The sequence below is a fragment of the Taudactylus pleione genome, unplaced genomic scaffold (genome assembly GCF_031769625.1).
Source record: "Taudactylus pleione unplaced genomic scaffold, aTauple2 ptg000638l, whole genome shotgun sequence".
NCBI lineage: Eukaryota > Metazoa > Chordata > Amphibia > Anura > Myobatrachidae > Taudactylus > Taudactylus pleione.
Window position 1 is genome coordinate 1,472,525 of NW_028285040.1, and position 18,009 is coordinate 1,490,533.

General features: G+C 44.5%; 1 protein-coding gene across 2 annotated transcripts in view; it reads right to left on the reverse strand.

Moving 5' to 3' along the window:
* Positions 1 to 10,361: 10,361 nt before the first annotated feature.
* FAM193A (family with sequence similarity 193 member A) overlaps positions 10,362 to 18,009 on the reverse strand; it is a 104,300-nt gene continuing 96,652 nt past the window's right edge. For both annotated transcript variants that reach the window (XM_088454978.1, XM_088454977.1), the window contains 5 exons: positions 17,286 to 17,519; positions 16,725 to 16,871; positions 14,462 to 15,269; positions 13,840 to 13,921; positions 10,362 to 11,254 (listed from right to left, as the gene is read on the reverse strand). In XM_088454978.1, coding sequence (XP_088311104.1) covers positions 11,161 to 11,254; positions 13,840 to 13,921; positions 14,462 to 15,269; positions 16,725 to 16,871; positions 17,286 to 17,519 — 1,365 coding nt within the window. In that variant the 3' untranslated portion in view covers positions 10,362 to 11,160. The remainder of the gene's footprint in view (positions 11,255 to 13,839; positions 13,922 to 14,461; positions 15,270 to 16,724; positions 16,872 to 17,285; positions 17,520 to 18,009) is intronic.

Sequence of the window (18,009 nt, forward strand, 5' to 3'; positions counted from 1 at the left end):
ATTCATAACAAGCTTCTATACATCTATCTGTAGTCTCCTTCAAGGAGGTTGCAGTATGAATGAGTAATGTGGCACTTTTAACCAGTCGTGTTACATGAGCATCCACTGCTGGGGGAACTTCCCATTTAGTACAATCACTAGCTGGAAGAGGGTAAAAGGAACTGAACCGTTTTGGAATTTGAAACCTTTTACTGGGCATATTCCAAGCTTCACTAATGTGATCAGATAGCTGATCAGAGTGAGGGAACTCTGTTAAAACCACCTTTTGTCATTTAAAAAGTGGTAATTTTTTCTTAGGAGCGCGTTCTTCCTTTATTTGTAAAATAGTTTTTACAGCTCTCACAAAAGCAGGTATATTTTAAAGTGTGGCTCCTCTTCTCCTGAAACAGAGTCAGAGGTCTGCGTCTCCTGCCTCCACAGATGATATATCAGAATCAGATGACTGGGAAGATAACATAGAATGTTTAGTAGGCAACAGATTTTCTTTTTGCAGCATTTGCTGAAAACCTGTAGGGGTTTTAGCCAAACTCTGTACAGAGGTAGACAGTACATCTACCCATGGGGGAGGCAAAGGATTAGCAGGGGGTACTTGCTGTGGCGATCCCATAGGGGGAAGCTACCACAGGGACTGTTATGTGGTCCGCAAGTTTTGCCAGCATCTGTGAAAAGGCATCCCTTGGTGGGTCATGAGGGAAAGACATTGTGGTTGAGGGGCCTGGGGCAGTGTAACAATTAGTACAAAGACCATCCTGAATGAGGTCCTCAGGGGATAAGCCCACTGAGCATGACTTACAAGACACCAGAGTAGGAGCATCAGAGTGCTGAAAAACCTGCAACACTCTGCGACCAAAACCCAAGGCAGACACCACAAGTGTCAAATCTGTAGAAACGTACAAAAGTATGTACTGAAGACCACGTAGCTGCTCTAATAAAACTGTGGAGCCGAGGCACATCTATGTGTTGCCCAAAAAGTACCCACAGAGCGCATACAATGCATGGAGATGGATACAGGCAGAGGTCGAGCAGAAGCAACATATGCCTGAGGAATGGTTAGAGAAATCCACCTGCCCAAAGTCTGTTTAGACGCAGGCCAGCCACGCCGAATGGGGTCACAAAGGACAAACAGAGTCTCCGATTTACCTAGTCCTTCAGTATGGGCCACAAATTCGAAGCGCCCATACAACATCCAGGGAGTGAGAACCCCTGGAAGAGTCCAATAAGGCTGGCACCACAATCGGCCAGATTCATGTGAAAGGCATAGACCACCATGGCTAAAAATAAAGTTGGGTATACAGCTCGGGCGGATGATCGGGCGGATCATCGTGAAAAATTAAGGGGAACAGCATGACAAAGCTCCAAGTTCCGACACTTGCCTAGCCAAAGCCAATAAAAGGACCATCTTGTAATAGTCAGTGCAGCTTGCACTTCCCTTTTCCATCACTGTATACGGGGTTCGGCTTCTCACCACTATCCTATGAGTATGTGATTGGCAGCAGCACAGACTCTGATTTCATACTGTTTTATTATATTATAATATATATATATATATATATATACCAACTGTGCTGCCTAAACGGCAGAACACAAAACGGCACTGCAGTATGCTGAACAAAGAAGATTTTACTTTTTCAACGTTTCTGGGCTATCAAGCCCCGTCGTCAGGAAAACATAAGCCACGACGGGGCTTGATAGCCCAGAAACGTTGAAAAAGTAAAATCTTCTTTGTTCAGCATACTGCAGTGCCGTTTTGTGTTCTGCCGTTTAGGCAGTACAGTTGGTATATACCTGATTTCTCTAAGGGCACGCAGTTAAGTGTTTAGGTTATGGGGAGTGCCGAACCTATTTGTCTGTTTAATATATATATATATATATATATATATACATACATATATATATATATATACACACACATGCATACACACACGCGCGCACTCTATCTATAGCATCTATATCTATGGGCACTCATCTGAGTCTGGTCAGAATAGGCTCCTGCACTATTTATACCAGGACCCTTTTTGTGAGCTGGGCCTAACAGCAGATGCTCAGTATACTTATTCTCACCCCTGGGTGCGCTAATAACACTCTCACATGTCATTCACTGATCCAGCATAACGACATGCAGCAGCTGCTATTTAATCACCAAAAAGGGAGTAGTCTCAATTTATCTCTCTCTATATCTTTATTCCTCTATTGGTACCTGTGGTAAACCATATACACGGCCATTTGGCGATCCGTCTTTTATCAAATGTTAATTTCTAGGGGATGTCACTATTGTTGTGCTGATTTCTTCACATCGCCTATCCAACGTATGTCCATGTGAACACAGAGTTTCTCTCTCGCTCTCTATATACATTGTTATACCTTTTTTAATATCCTTTTCACTACTACTGAGAGGGATTACCGACATTCCCGTGCTTGCTGATATATTGATTGGTCACTGCACAATGTTTTAGTTATAATACCACATGAAGATATATCCCCCCAAAAAAGTGATCACACCATTATTGTATCTATGGTAAAACCTTGTAATTGGTGATCAGACCATTACTGTATACCTGGTACCACCTTGTAATATTTCACTTAGCTGTCTAAACTTGTGATATTACTTTAAATCCTTTGTTTCTGTTTATGTTTTTTTGATATTCTTTGTCATGATCCACACCGTATGTGTGCATTATGGCAGGTATCATTTTAATGCATATTTAATAAAAATTACTTTTTAATTTAGTTATATTTTTGTATCAGCGTGCCCCCAAAAAGTGTCTCTTTTTCTCCTCAAAACTATTCTCAAACAGGACCATCTTCCAAGTTAAATAAATATTTGAAATCCACGTCCTCCAAAGGCTCAAACATGGACGACTGAAGGAAGGATAAGACTAGGTTCAGGTGCCAAGGAGCAGTCGGTGGCACAAAAGGGTGCTGAACTTTAAAGCACCCCTTGAAAAAAGGGCTGTACCTCCGGAATCAGAGTTAGGCGACGCTGAAAAAAAAAAATGGAAAGAGCAGAAATTGGCACTTTAAGCGATCCTAAACGTAGACCTACGTCAAGCCCCTTTTGAATAAAAAAAGATGCGGCAAATAAAAGGATGAAGTGGAAGATCCACGACCTTCACACCAGGAGATCAGCCTTCCAAATGCGATGATAATGTGCTGAAGTCACTAGTTTCCTAGCTCGAAGCATGGTGGGAATGACCGCCCATGGAACACCATGACTTCTTAGGATGGCGGTTTCAACAGCCACGCCGTCAAATGAAGCAGACGTAAATACGGGTACACAAATGGACCCTGCTGAAGATCAGACAGCAGTGGAAGGGGCCAAGGTTCGTCTGCTAGCAGGAATAAGATATCAGAATACCAAGCCCGACAAGGCCAAACCAGAGCCACTAGGATGATTGGACGACACTCGTTTGATCCGCTTGAGAACCCGGGGAAAAAGCGGAAAAGGTGGGAACAGATATACAAGGGTTTATGGCCAAGGAATCAGTAAAGCATCCACTCTCACCGCTGCTGGATGCCTGGTCCTGGAGCAGTAGGTTGATTTGTCCAGGAGGCCATGAGATCCATCTGTGGCCTCCCCCATCCGTGAACTAGTTGAAGGAACAACTCGGTATGAAGGGACCACTTCCCGGGGTGAAGTTCCCGACGACTGAGGCTGGTGTCCATAGTGACCAGGGTCCTATTCCAAAGCATCAACCCGCTACCCGATGGTCCATCTGGAGCCACCAGAGCAAGGATATGCGGGTCTGAGGAGACAGACACACCAGCCGATGCATCTATAGGTGGGACCCAGAACATTGGGACAGAAGATCTAATTGAAACGTTCTGGAGTGAAATCTGCCGAATTGGATGGCCTCGAAGGAGGCCACCATCTTCCCTAAGAGACGAATGCAAAGATGCACAGCCACTTTTCTGGGCCTGACCACCAAGCGAACCAGCTCATGGATGGCTATGGTCTTGTCCATTGGCAGGAAGATCTGAAGCAGGATTGTGTCCAGAATCATACCCAGGAACTGAAGTCTTTGCGACGGCATCAACTGAGAACGCTGGAAGTTGACAATCCAGTCGTGAGTATCTGATGCATAAGGGACACTTGGCGCAGAAGGACTTCTGCCGAAGGAGCCGTGATGAGTAAGTCGTCCAGATACAAGACAATAGTCGCCCCTCGAGAGCGTAGATGAGTCACCATTACGGCCATCACCTTGGTGAACACTCTGGGAGCAGACGAGAGACCAAATGGCAGGGCCTGGAATTGGTAAGGAGTCTCCCTGACAGAAAATTTGAGGAAAGCCTGGTGAGGCTCCCAAATCGGAAAATGCAGATAGGCATCTTTGATGTGTAATGACACCAAAAACTTGTTTCTAGTCCCGCAATCACAGAATGAAGGGACTCCATCTTGAACCTGTGAAAAGAGATACTGGTTCAAGGACTTGAGATTTAGAATGGGTGGTCTGACTGACCCATCCGGGTTCGGAAACACAAAGATTTGAGTAAAACCCCTGGTTTCTTTGTGCAGTCGGAACCGGACCTTCAGCTAGCAGAAGTTTGTTGATCTCCTGACACAAAATTAGTTGTTTAAAAGGATCGACAGGAAACCCTGTTGTGAAAAATCGCACTGGAGTGAAGGCGAACTCGATCTTGTATCCATGAGATACCAGATTCCAAACCCAAGTGTCGGGACAAGTTTTCCTCCAAGAAGCTCTGGAGACTAGCACCCACCTTTAGATTCCCGAGGTGAGATGGGAGCCTGTCAGGCCACAGGCTTGTCTGCTGGCTTGGGTTCCGGACGGCAGGCACTGGTCGCCCGACTTCCTCTGGCGTGACCTCCTCAACCTACTGAAGACTAACCTAGAGGTCGACTCTGAAATCTCGCTGGAGCTCAAAAGGAAGGTCCTTTAAAACTAGCAACGTGGACGAGGTGCTGACGAAGGTAGAAAAGTATTCATACTTCCAGTGACCAGCTAGAACCACTTGTCTAACTCTGGACCAAATAAAATATCACCTGTGAAAGGAAGAGCTTCAACCGCTTTTAAACTAAGCATCTTTCCAAGCATGAAGCCAAAGTGCCCGGCGAGCAGCAACACCCGAAGCAGAGATCCTAGCGCCTACCTGGCCGATATCTCTGGAGGCATCTCCCAAGTATACTGCGGACTCCCGAATATGCGCTAAGTTAATAAGATCCGCCTAGGAAGTGTTCAATTTTAGACCTTCCACGAATTGTTCAGCCCACTTCTCCACTGCCTTGTTGACCCAAGAGCCAACCAAAGCCGGTCTGAGAAGTGTACCAGCAGCAGTATAAATGGATTTTAACAGTTTTAAATTTCCGCTATGAGCTTTCCTTTAACGTATCAACTCCTGGAACAGGAAGTGTTGTTTTCTTCGACGGACGAGAAACTAAAGAATCCACAGGTGACGGAGTCTCCCATCTACTACTTCTTCCTACAGGAAAGGGGTAAAGGGAGAAAAAAAAACACCTAAAGACCTGGAACTTACTTGGAGGCATACTCAATTAACTTAGGCATGGTCACAGGTAATGAGGCTACAAATAAATGTACCCCACTAAATAACTTACAGACCCCCTTAGCAGTTTGAAGGCAGGCAGAGCTCTTGTTGAAACATCAAGGGACTAGGAGCACTGGGACAGCTCATCCAAGCTTAAGATGGCGCCGTTCCGTCGTGAAGAGCATGCCAATTCTGCCTAGGTAGATGGGGAGGCGGTGCATAGCTCTCTGGGAGAGACTATGACCACCGCCAGGATCCTGCCATAGAGGATACGCACAGTCTATGGATAGGATTCCGTATGTCGGTGAGCCAATGACCTATGGGCCAAGCCGGTGCCACCAGTATTACTGTTCTGCCTTCCTGCTTGAATATCCTGAGAACTCTCGGGAGGGAAATCAGAGTAAAGATATGCCATAAGTGCTTTGTATACTGCTCACAGCTCCAGAATGTTTATAGGCAGCTGACTTTCCTGATCTGTCCATCTTCCCTGAAAGGTGTGATGACCTGTCACTACCCCCCATCCGCAAAGACTGGCATTGGTGGTGAGAAGCACCCAATTTAGAATCCAGAATGAGCACCCTTTGTTCAGATGGTCCTTTTTCAGCCACCACGGGACGGAGTGATGAACCTCTGGAGAGAGAAGGATCCTCTGGGACTTTATTAGATGATACGGTCCGTTCCAGCTGGAGAGAATCTTTGGAGAGGCCTGGAATGAAAAACGGAGCATACCCTACCATTTCGAAGGTGGATACCATTGACCCCAGGACCAGCATTGCTAACAGAATGGATATCCTTCACTTGTGTATCAGCTTGCGTATTCACAATGATAGGGCCGCAATCTTGTCCTCTGGCAAAAACATCCTTTGTGCCCGAGAAATCAGAGGAGCTCCCAGATGTACCATCTGCTGTATTGAAGTGATGTCTTCCAATTGATGATCCAGCCGTGCTTTTGTAGGCAGGCTATGGTCAGTTGAAGATGGTGTTGTAAAACAATCGGAGTCTGTGCCAATATCAGGTCGTCCCGATATGGAAGTATTCTGACTCGCTGACGCCTGAGATAGGCAGTCATTACTGCCATTATTTTGGTGAATACCTGGGGAGCCGTAGATAGGCCAAAGGGTAGAGCCTGAAGGACAGCAAACCGTAAAAATTGTTGGTGGGATGGCATAATATGAACATGCAGATGTGCAACCTGAATGTCCATAGAAACCATATAATCCCCAGGCTCCATTGCCAAAATAATAGACCGGAGAGTTTCTATACGAAACTTGGGTACATGGATAAACCTTTTGAGGGTTTTTAGATTTAGAACAGAGCGATCAGCCCCATTCGGTTTCTGAACCAATAGATTGAAATACTAACCCCTTCCTTGTTGCGACACAGGAACCAAGATTATTACCCCAGCTTGCAGCAGGGAGTGAATGGCTTCCTGAAGGGCCAAGGCCTTGACCGTATCTGATGGAGGATCTGTGCAAAAAAAAAAACTTCTGGGGAGGATGTCTCCTGAAAGTGAGCTTACCCCTGAGACCACTTTTTGGCCCAGGCATCTGTTGTCCGACGCCAGTAATCTGCAAACTGAAGAAGCCGGTCTCCCACCCTCGGATCCCCCCAGAGGAGGCCCGCCCATCAAGCCGAGGGTCTGTTGTCCGGTTTAGAAGCTGCACATCTTCCAGGCCCAGACCTATTAGTTTGTCACCTCGTTGTCTTGCGAAAACTAGACTGCTTAGAGGAAGACCATTGCTCGTCCCTGAGAGCGAAAGGATTGAAAAGAAACCTGTCTAGACTTAATTGCTGCCGCAGATGGCAGACCTGCTGACTTTGAAGCCGCCAGAGTAGCTATTTTATCTAACTCTGCTCCAAAAAGTACCTTTCCACAGAAAGGCAAGACTTCCAGAGCCTTCTTAGAACCTGTATCAGCTTTCCAGGATCTTAACCAAAGATTATAGCTGCTCATGCCTTAGAAGCTAAACTTCCAGCATCTACTGCAGCTCCTCCCAGATAGGAAGCAGCTTCCCATATATAGGAGACCTAAATCATCTGTTCTCTGGTACCATTTGTTAGAGAATTTTCCAATGCTCCAATCCATTCTTCAACAGCTTGGCTACCAAGGCTCCAGCCATAGCTGGACGAGTAAAAGCTACAGATGAAAATATTGTCTTAAGACATGCTTCAATTCTGTGGAATCCTTCAGAGAAGATGCTGACCGAATAGGCAATGTAGCATTTCTGATTAAATGCGTCACATGAGCATGCACTGTAGGGGTTACCTCCCACTTAGTACATACAGAAGCTCGGAAAGAATAAAACAATGTTATTCTTTTACTCACATAAAACAGTTTGTCAGGGCTGTTCAGACATAGGAAACTCCGCTTTGGCCACCTTCCTGTGGTGTTTAAATACTGGAGCCTTCTTACTATGAGCTGGTTCACCATCCTGTATAGGATTGATTTAACCGCCCTCACCAAAGAAGGAACATCCACTGTGAAAGGATGGTCCTCTTTCCCCGAGCTAGATCCAGGAGAGGAACCCTGCGCATCATCTGATTTCTCTGAATCCATAGGTTCAGCAGACTGATAGAAAGATAACTTGCGCTTATGCACCTTAGTAACAACCGGTCTGCTTTCAACATTAGATGGTGCCATACTGACTAGAATGGCCATAAAAATCCTTCCAGGAAGGATACATAGGTGCAAACATGGCATGCTGTGAACACCCCATCCAAGGAGGCAGTGTGGGAGCAGCCATATGATCCACAAACTGCTTCATTACCTGGGACAAAGGATGCCGGGGGAGCGCCTACCTCCCCCTAAGCTGCATCAACCGGCCGTGTACGTTGGCCTCGTAGCAGCATTAGTATCTGCTGCTGATCCCCGGTGTCAGACAATAAGGCCCCGGTGGTCTAGTGAGGGCGCGGACACTCCCAGACCCTGACTGCAGCAGCTTCCAGTGCGTCTCCGGAAGAAAAGACTGCAATTATATGCCCGGTGGTCTAGTGGAGTCATGGGCGCACCAGTGTCCACATCAGCACCTCCGGACTGCCTCCTAAGACCTGAGGTAAAACTGCGTAAAAATGCGGGTACCCACTAACGGGGTTCCACCTTACCAGTCCCCTGAATTCCGGGCTGCAGTCTGGGGTCCAGGGAGCCCACTAGCTAACCCCCGCACAGGCTTTGTGTCACGGCGCCGAGAAGGGGTGATGGGGCGGCAGCACAGACGTCTGGAGGACAGTCTGGTGCTGGGCGCCCATTATAGTAAAAGTAGAAAAGAAAATCATAAAATAAAATCTTGGGCTGCTTAATGCAGCCCACGGTTATAATGGTGATCCAGCTCCTGCAGGACACCAACAAAACTGAAATGCCCTCAGGCTGTGGGCGGGATATAGAGGAAGGACCAGAGCATCCTGGTATTGAAAAGCTTTGCTGTTGGTGTCCGGTCCTCCAGGTCCCACCTACACCGCCAATGTCTCCATGTGGAGCCCTATGGACCCTGAAGAGGAAATGTTAATTACCAAATTCATATATACTGGTATCGAGTTAACCATATGCCAGCAGAATGGACAATGATTTCCTGTGTGTCATGTTTGCTATCAATCTGTGATCATTGCACCCAGGTTCACACATATGCCCTTGCCGTGCCCTTCTGGCTATCACAGAACTAAAAGAAATGCATCCAGCACAGCATAAAATTATCCCAGGATCTCATGCTTATTCGATTGTTTGTGGTATTTGCAGAGCATCGTCTACAGATTCTTATAACTTTTTCAACACTTATCACATTTTACTATACAATAGATTAGAATCGCCCTGTCATCATAAACAGTTGTCCAAAAGTCTGGTCTTCCCACTTTCAATTAATGTTAAGTCATAACCAACAGCAGCAAAGAGCCACATGAACTTGCTTGGGAGAAGAACACATGAGACACTAGAGTCCAGTGGTTCACCCACTGGGTGCCGTGGCACCTTGGGGTGCCATGGGGCACTTGCAGGTGTGCCATAGGTTGGTTGTCCAGGACCAAATCAAATTATGGTCAATGTGATTGCCAGCCACCAGCACTGGTTTTGCCTATCCTAATATATGTGGACAAGTGCAACCCTATAAACTGAACCTAAGGAAATCAGGTAAGCACAATTTACTTACTTTAATAATTTTTGCTGAGCTTTTAGCCCAGGGGTGCCGTATATAAAAATTGCTGATACCCTAGGGCGCAGTGATTCAAGAAAGTTTGGGAATCACTGCACTAGTCTAAAATCCAAACGAACATTGCCAAAAGTTCCATAACTGTAGGAGTCCGAGACTTCAAACCAGATCTAATAGATGGTGCAGTGTCACAATGTGTAGCCAAAACAAATTTACCATGCTCGGCTGTGCTGAAGATTATATATGGTCAAACAGTCATTCATGTTGTATACATGCTGGACTTGCCTGAACGCAAAACATTACTGAACAACAATTCATAACTTCATTAAATCAATAACCAATACCCAACTCCCTGGTTCTCCAAACGGTAAAGGTGGAAACCCCATTAAAAACTCAGCTGACAGTTATAAAAGTTAACTTGTGCTCATTAACTCAATCACCACACCAGCTATATAAAACTTACCTTTTATTCTGCTTAGTTAAATATTGGGGCAGCTTCCTTTCCTATTCGCCCCATGCTATCCTCCCTTTTTTTTTTTCCTGTAACCCCTCCCTTTAACGTTAATATTTGAAAGATAAAGCTTAATAAAATAAAAAACCTTAGATGAATTTCTCTCCCAAGTCCACCACCAAGAAAAGTGGTAAAGGAACATGACTATTAAAATATGTATATATTACAAAAAAAAAATATATGGAACACAGAAAAACAGACAATTATTCTGCCATACTAATGTATTCCATCTTTCAAAAAGAAAGACATGATTTTAATATTACTTAACAATATGTTAAAAAAGTAGCCACTTGGGCGTCAGTGTTAATACAATTATACACTCTAGAACAGATTGATATTGTGAGTATTTTTTTTTTCCTTTTTGTTTTCTTTTTTGTTTCCCTCGGTTACGTTCTCATTCTGCAAGTATTCTTACACAAGCTGGCTACAAGTCTGGAGAAAAAAAAAAAAAAAGATAAAAAAACACAAATAAGCGTATCTCGTACACTTCATTTGGACAGTAGATTGTGTGCACTAGAGAATGCTTGTCCGTTATGAGATCTTCCCCCGAGAGATCGGAGAAGTGATTGGAGCAGGTGAGCGCCATTGAAGTCCAATTCCTTTTGCCGGTAGTCCGTGTAACCAAACGTAGCAGAAGTGACATGAGCCATCGTGGGTGATGCGATGAGCCTTTATTTATGCCTCCACCCAACCCAAGGAACCAGTCTCCAGTCTGAGGCCAAGGCAATTAGAAGAGAGCGTATTGCTACAACCAAAGTCTCACTCACAGACTACAAGCACACAAGCTAACAAATTCAGGTAGAAAGTGGCATTATTTCTTTTTTCTCTTTTTCAGATCAGCAAGAGTCATCAGGCCAAGGGGGTTCAGTGCAGATCCACACAGCACTGGGGAGAAGGCAAGGCAGCACCGGCTCAAAGGCCTGATTAAGCGCTCAGAACAGCAGGGCATATATGAGTGGGATTGGTTCCTGCAGGGTGACCCCCACCCCATCCCTCCTCTATAGCAGTTCCAGCTTAGTGTGCAGCATAGGTCGTCTTCTTCAGGCTAAAGTTGGACCAGTTGATCGACAGTCGTTGTCTCGTCTGCCGGGCAGAGTCTAAGCAGAACCTGCAAGAGCACAAAGTTACCAAATTAATTGGAAATTCAACTAAAATGTACATAAGGCCTAAGATTGGCACATCGGAAACTTACAGGGCTACTGGAGTGCACCTCTGACATACAGGTGTGTCCTTACACATCTTTGCTGCAGTCGCGCTTAAGAGCTCCTCTCGGCACGACAGCTCCAGTGAGACACTGCTAGCGCTGAGCGTGTTTTTTGCCAAAAATGGTCTATGTCGAAATGTGATGCGACTATGATGCACCAGCCAACTGTGCTGATTAATTTAATCGGCGACGTGTAATATGACAGTTCAACTTTTGAACTGCCTTTATCTGCACTTGTAGTGACGCATCCTGACGAAAAGGCGTTTAGCCTTGAAACGTTGATGTATCTGAATATTGTCACGATGATGTATTGAATACAGCACTTTTTTGTACTATATATGGGAGTGCCGCCAGTTCCTTTATCTAGGACTATGGAATACTGTTGATATATATATATATATATATCAGAATTTTCATATTTTGGCCTCTATTCACCACCACAATGGCTTTGAAATGAAACAAACAAGATGTGCTTTAACTGCAGACTTTCAGATTTAATTTGAGGGTAATTACATCCAAATCAGGTGAACGGTGTAGGAATTACAACGGTTTCTATATGTGCCTCCCACTTTTTAAGGGGTAAAAGTAATGGGACAAACTAAACAATCCTAAATCTAACTTTCACTTTTTAATACTTTGTTGCAAATCCTTTGCAGGCAATTACAGCCTGAAGTCTGGAACGCATAGACATCACCAGACACTGGGTTTCATCCCTGTGGATGCTCTGCCAGGCCTCTACTGCAAATGTCTTCAGTTCCTGCTTGTTCTTGGGGCATTTTCCCTTCAGTTTTGTCTTCATCAAGTGAAATGCATGCTCAATCGGATTCAGGTCAGGGGATTGACTTGGCCATTGCATAACATTCCACTTTTTAGCCTTAAAAAACTCTTTGGTTGCTTTTGCAGTATGCTTCGGGTCATTGTCCATCTGCACTGTGAAGCGCCGTCCAATGAGTTCTGAAGCATTTGACTGAATATGAGCATATAATATTGCCCGAAACACTTCAGAATTCATTCTGCTGTCACATCATCAATAAATATAAGGGAACCAGTTCCATTGGCAGCCATACATGCCCACGCCAATGACTCTACCACCACGCTTCACTGATGAGGTGGTATTTTGGATCATGAGCAGTTCCTTTCCTTCTCCATACTCTTCTCTTCCCATCACTCTGGTACAAGTTGATCTTTGTCTCATCTGTCCTTAGGATGTTGTTCCAGAACTGTAATGGCTTTTTTACATGTTGTTTGGCAAACTCTAATCTGGTCTTCCTGTTTTTGTGGCTCACCAATGGTTTACATCTTGTGGTGAACACTCTATATTCACTCTTGTGAAGTCTTCTCTTGATTGTTGACTTTGACACATATACACCTACCTCCTGGAGAGTGTTCTTGATTTGGCCAACTGTTGTGAAGGGGTTTTTTTTCACCAGGGAAATAATTCTTCTGTCAACCACCACAGTTGTTTTCCGTGGTCTTCCAGGTCTTTTGGTGTTGCTGAGCTCTCTGGTGCATTCTTTCTTTTTAAGAATGTTCCAAACAGTTGATTTGGCCACACCTAATGTTTTTGCTATCTCTCTTATGGGTTTGTTTCGATTTTTCAGCCTAATGATGGCTTGCTTCACTGATAGTGACCGCTCTTTGGATCTCATATTGAGAGTCGACAGCAACTGATTCCAAATGCAAATGTCACACCTAGAATCAACTCCAGACCTTTTACCTGCTTAATTGATAATGAAATAACGAGGGAATAGCCCACACCTGTCCATGAAATAGCTTTTGAGTTGATAGTCCCATTACGTTTGGCCCCTTAAAAAGTGGAAGGCACATATAGAAACCGTTGTAATTCCTACACTGATTTGAATGTAATTACCCTCAAATGAAATCTGAAAGTCTGCAGTTAAAGCACATCTTGTTTGTTTCATTTCACAGCCATTGTGGTGGTGAATAGAGGCCAAAATATGAAAATTCTGTCAATGTCCCAATATTTATGCACCTGACAATCAATATATAAATATATATATATATATATATATATATACACATACATATATTTGCCACACCTGTGCTCAGAAGAATGTATGGGCCAAACAATAGATAATTCCAGCATGGAGAATTACTCTTTCCCTATTCACCACCTAAAAAAGGCTCCCACGCACCTTACTCCAAATAACTTATGGAGTGCCATTCCAGGCAGTCATTTAAATGAGCAGTCATCGCCGACAGAGTGTTCTAATTCGCAGCTGTATTTGAATATGGAACCTGATTGGATGCAGCATCTATCTAATCAGGTACAAGATCCACCGCCAACCTGCCTGTAACAGCAGGTGTAAAAGACTACCCTTCTTTAGGCATCGGACCCAAGAATCTCTTCAGTGACATTAGTGCTGAGCACGGCAGGAGCGCTGGTTGTGGTCCCTTCACTGCATATATTAAACTGCTGCTACTTTCATGTACACACTTTCCAGTCACCAAAAGTGCTCGCCATTTACCTTTTAAAGTATTCCACTTCTCTTTCAGTCTCATCCATTTCTACGCTGTCAAGATCAATGTCTTTAGGAAGAAAGACATCGTCTGAAAATCAAACAAAAAAAATAAGAAATAAGTGTCCAAGAAAATATCAGAAAGAAAAAAAAAAAACCATTGAACAAAAAAAAAAAATTAAGTAAATTGATTAAAACTGTATTTAGGATGTTAGGTTATTATGTTACGGAGGGCGCATCATTAAAAAGTGGGAGAGAAAGAGAAGGCATAATACGAATACAGTCAGAAATACAAACCTTTATTAAAGCAGGGATTGCTGCTCCTACATACAACTAGCTCCGTTATGAAACTTATTAACTAGGGTGCAATAAAGTATATTGTATGTTTGTTCCTTTGTATCATAATTGTCTGAAATGTAATGTACAGTGCTACATAATGCAGGCGCTTTCAAAGTACTGTATAACATTAAGGTGGGCTTATTGGACATCAAAGGAACTTTTTGTGCCTCTGGATTATAGTAAAATACATACAAATCATCATGAATATTGCAAAGAAAACTAGGATTCTATGTCAGTATAAGGAGAGTATAAAGAGCAAGGAGAAAATAAAAACCGTAAAATCATCTCTTACCGATAGAGTTATTGACCTTATCGCCTTTCTTCTTTTTATTCTTTTTGCTCTTTCCCTTGGGCTGTGGGGACTCGGCGGTGGTCTGCGGCTTATTGTTCTGCTGCTCGACCATTATAGCGGGCTCGCCAGCTGCTGGTGGCTTGTCCTCCTTTATGTGGTTTAGCTGTTTCTTGTGGTTACCGTTGCCAGCCCTTTTCTCCTCTTTCTTCTGTTCAACCAATGGGGCGACCTCTACTGCTCGGACTTTGGCTTCATTTTGGTTTTTCAGTTTTGGTTGTACTTCGGCTGGTTTGGGGGCCTCTGATTTCTTAACTTGTTCCGGGCTAAGTTTTGCGGTCTGCGATTTAGGCTGCTTCTGCCTGACGTTGTTCTCCTTGTGGTGGACCAGGTCGAGGAGGAGGGAGAGCTGCTCCTGCTGTTTCGCCTTCATCTCCTTGGGGCTGTACGACTTTAAGTCTCTGCCATTTGTGTGATTGGGGAGCTTACTTATGGCCTCTAACAACTGACTTGGCTCCGTTTTGTGAGGCTGCCTGCCTGGTAGTGGAAGGGATACAGATTCCTGCTCTAGGATGCCATTGGGAAGCAACTCGGAGATGGGTTCCTTGGTGTGGAGCGCGTTGTGCGTCAGGCGATCTGCCTTGTGAGTGTCCTTATGTGAACGATCTTTTTTCTTTTTCTTAAACGCCTGACACTCCTGGTGTCGCTGAAATTCTTGTTTCAACCTTTCCTCGTGCTGCCGCTCTTCTTCTAAAAGTTGGAGTTCTTCCAGTTCCCTGGCTTCTGTTTCCTGTCGTGCCTTTTCCTCTAGCTGAATAAAAACAACAGTAAGAATATAGCAGGAAGCACACAAAAGCCGTCCAGCGCAAAAATTATACATACGCACACATAGAAACATATATACGAAAATTGACATTAAAACACATTCTATATAAAAGGTCTTCAACTTCCTGGATGAATGGATGACACCAATGAATTAAAGATGTACACTGTGTATGCGCGTCACTCATTTCTGTTTAGCCTGGTTGACTTAAATGCTTGTGAGAAGAGTGATATTAACAAGACGAGACAAGTTACTCAGGGGGCAATAAATGTATAATTCAGTGCTTCTATAACTTATTAGGCTTTCCAAACAGGACATGTTTTCCAGATCATCTCAGAGCTAGAAGAAGCACATGTGACCCTTTAAGAATACTACCCAAGGTTTTAGAATGAGATATTCAAAAAGCACATAAATAGTATTGACTGCCGGGCTTAATAACATGATGCTGAAAAGAGCTCAGGAAAACATGTACTGCCGGGGAGGCCAGGCTAGATTAGTGATGGGCAAACAGGTGGCACACAATGCTCTGTCAGCCCTATTCTGTTGTATGGCACATCGGTCCGAGCACCAATATACTTCATTATCAATCTATCTACATTAACAGCAGCTGCTCTTATTTAATGTGAGCTGTAGCAGCGCGTGAAGAATGGACAGTTATAGAGCAGAAGATTAGATTGAACTTGGTAGCGATTCCCACGCCTGTCTCATTAAAGCAAGGTAAGGAATTTTTAGACAGGACCCCTTCCCCCCCGATACACCATTAAGCTGTTTTTTGGTTTCACTTACATGTGTGAGCAGGTTTTTCCTTTCCGGGGCACAATGAAAAAAATAAAAATTCAAAAACTGCGCTGTGCCAATTTCTGCCTTACACCTAACTTTCAAAAGCTGGTGGTAAAATATGGTCACTTAGAAGTCATCCTGATTTTGATTTTCAAAATGGTTCAACCTTCAAAATACCTGATACATTACAGTGGTTCTCAAACTCGGTCCTCAGGACCCCACACAGTTTACAGTTCCCAGGTCACCCAGCGGGTGCACAGGTGTAATCATTACTCACTGACACATTTTAAAAGATCCACAGGTGGAGCTAATGATTTCAGTTACGAATCTGTGAGGTGACCTGGAAAACATGCACCGTTTGGTGTTTTGAGGACTGAGAACCTGTGCATTATTAAATACTGGTGTTTATTTGACTATGAATGCATTTATAACTTCTTATGAAGACTGGTGGCTATATGAGGTTGCTTTGAAGGTTAGAGGGCAGCGCACACGCCCCTAGAAGTGCCCATAGCTGCTTTAGATGGTTTGCGCAATGTAGTGGATGTCTCTTGATGGTCAGAGACATAGCGAGGATGGGTGGTGTGTGTTTGTGTCACAATATGGTGCTGTTTGGTACCTTGCACCTAAGGATGCTCCCCAGACACTGCTGGCCCAGATGCTAACCTGCTGCTTTTCCAGTTCTCGGTCCGCCTCAGCTTCTGCTATGCCAGTCTGTTCCTCAGCCGTGCTGGTGCAGATTCCCTGCATGCTCCCCTCTGAGCCAAGCACATGGCTAATAATAATGTTCATTGCTGGGCTCGCACCATACTCCTATGTGGTAACACACGGGCAAATAGATTAGAATAAAAAATATATATAATACTTAACATTGAGTAGAAAAAAAAAAAAAATGCAGCATTGTATTAGTAGTGGGCTTATTGTATAAATCCTGCTGTGGAACAGCCTGTCCCCCACATGGGAGAATCTGGCTGTGAGAACACAACCCTGTTCCAGCACGGAGGGCAGGTCCCAGCAGCACAGGCACAACAGGTCTGGCTGACATCACTAATGTGCACTTCACGTTTGCGTATACAGTGACAGCATAACTTGAATTGTGTGTGGTTTCTACTGCAGAAGCCTAGCATGACTACTGCACATATAGGACGACGCGCGTGAATGCTCTCCTTGCTATGTGTTAACCCAATCTCTGTCACTAGACTGATGGTGAAAACAGGGTGAGCTCACCTTTCTCTGCTTGTGCCGGGCACGTTTGGCTGCCCGCGTGCTGCTCACTGGCTTGGTCTCGGAACTGTTGATGAACTGCACCAGGTCTTCTACTTTCCGATGGTCAATCACACCGGATTCCCTTTCAGAGATCTGGTCTGGCTTTTTGGGCTGTTCCTCTTTCCTCTTCGTGAGCCTTAGGCGAAGTTTCTCCCTCATTTCTGTGTAATTTCTACTGGTTGGTGCAGACGGAGGCTATACGTGAAAGGAGAAAAACACTGAGCAAACGTTGCAATACAATTCTGCATAGCGGCAAAGGCTAAGACAAGGTCAGAGAGAGTCTGCTGCAACTAAAGAACGGGTTGGGTACGGGATCTGGCATTCAGTATACGACGCCAGCACCTTGACAGTGTTGGGATACAGACCCCTAAGCCTAACACTAACCCCCCCCCCCCCCCCCCCCCGGAGCCTAATCATAAACCCTCCCCCCCGCAGGCTAACCCTAACCCCCCCCTAGTGCCTAACCCTAATCCTCCTGTTAACCCCAGTACTTACCGTTGGTATGCCGGCGGCCGGAATGCTGGCGCCGGGATTGTCATCCCGACAGCCAGGACACAAAACTACATCCCCTATACAAGGGATGCTACATATGAGCTTTAGAACAGCAATTACTTGTTCGACTGCTGTAGCCAGGGGACGTATACTCAAAAGTTCAAAAAAAAAAAAAATACCTCTAAGATTGTTT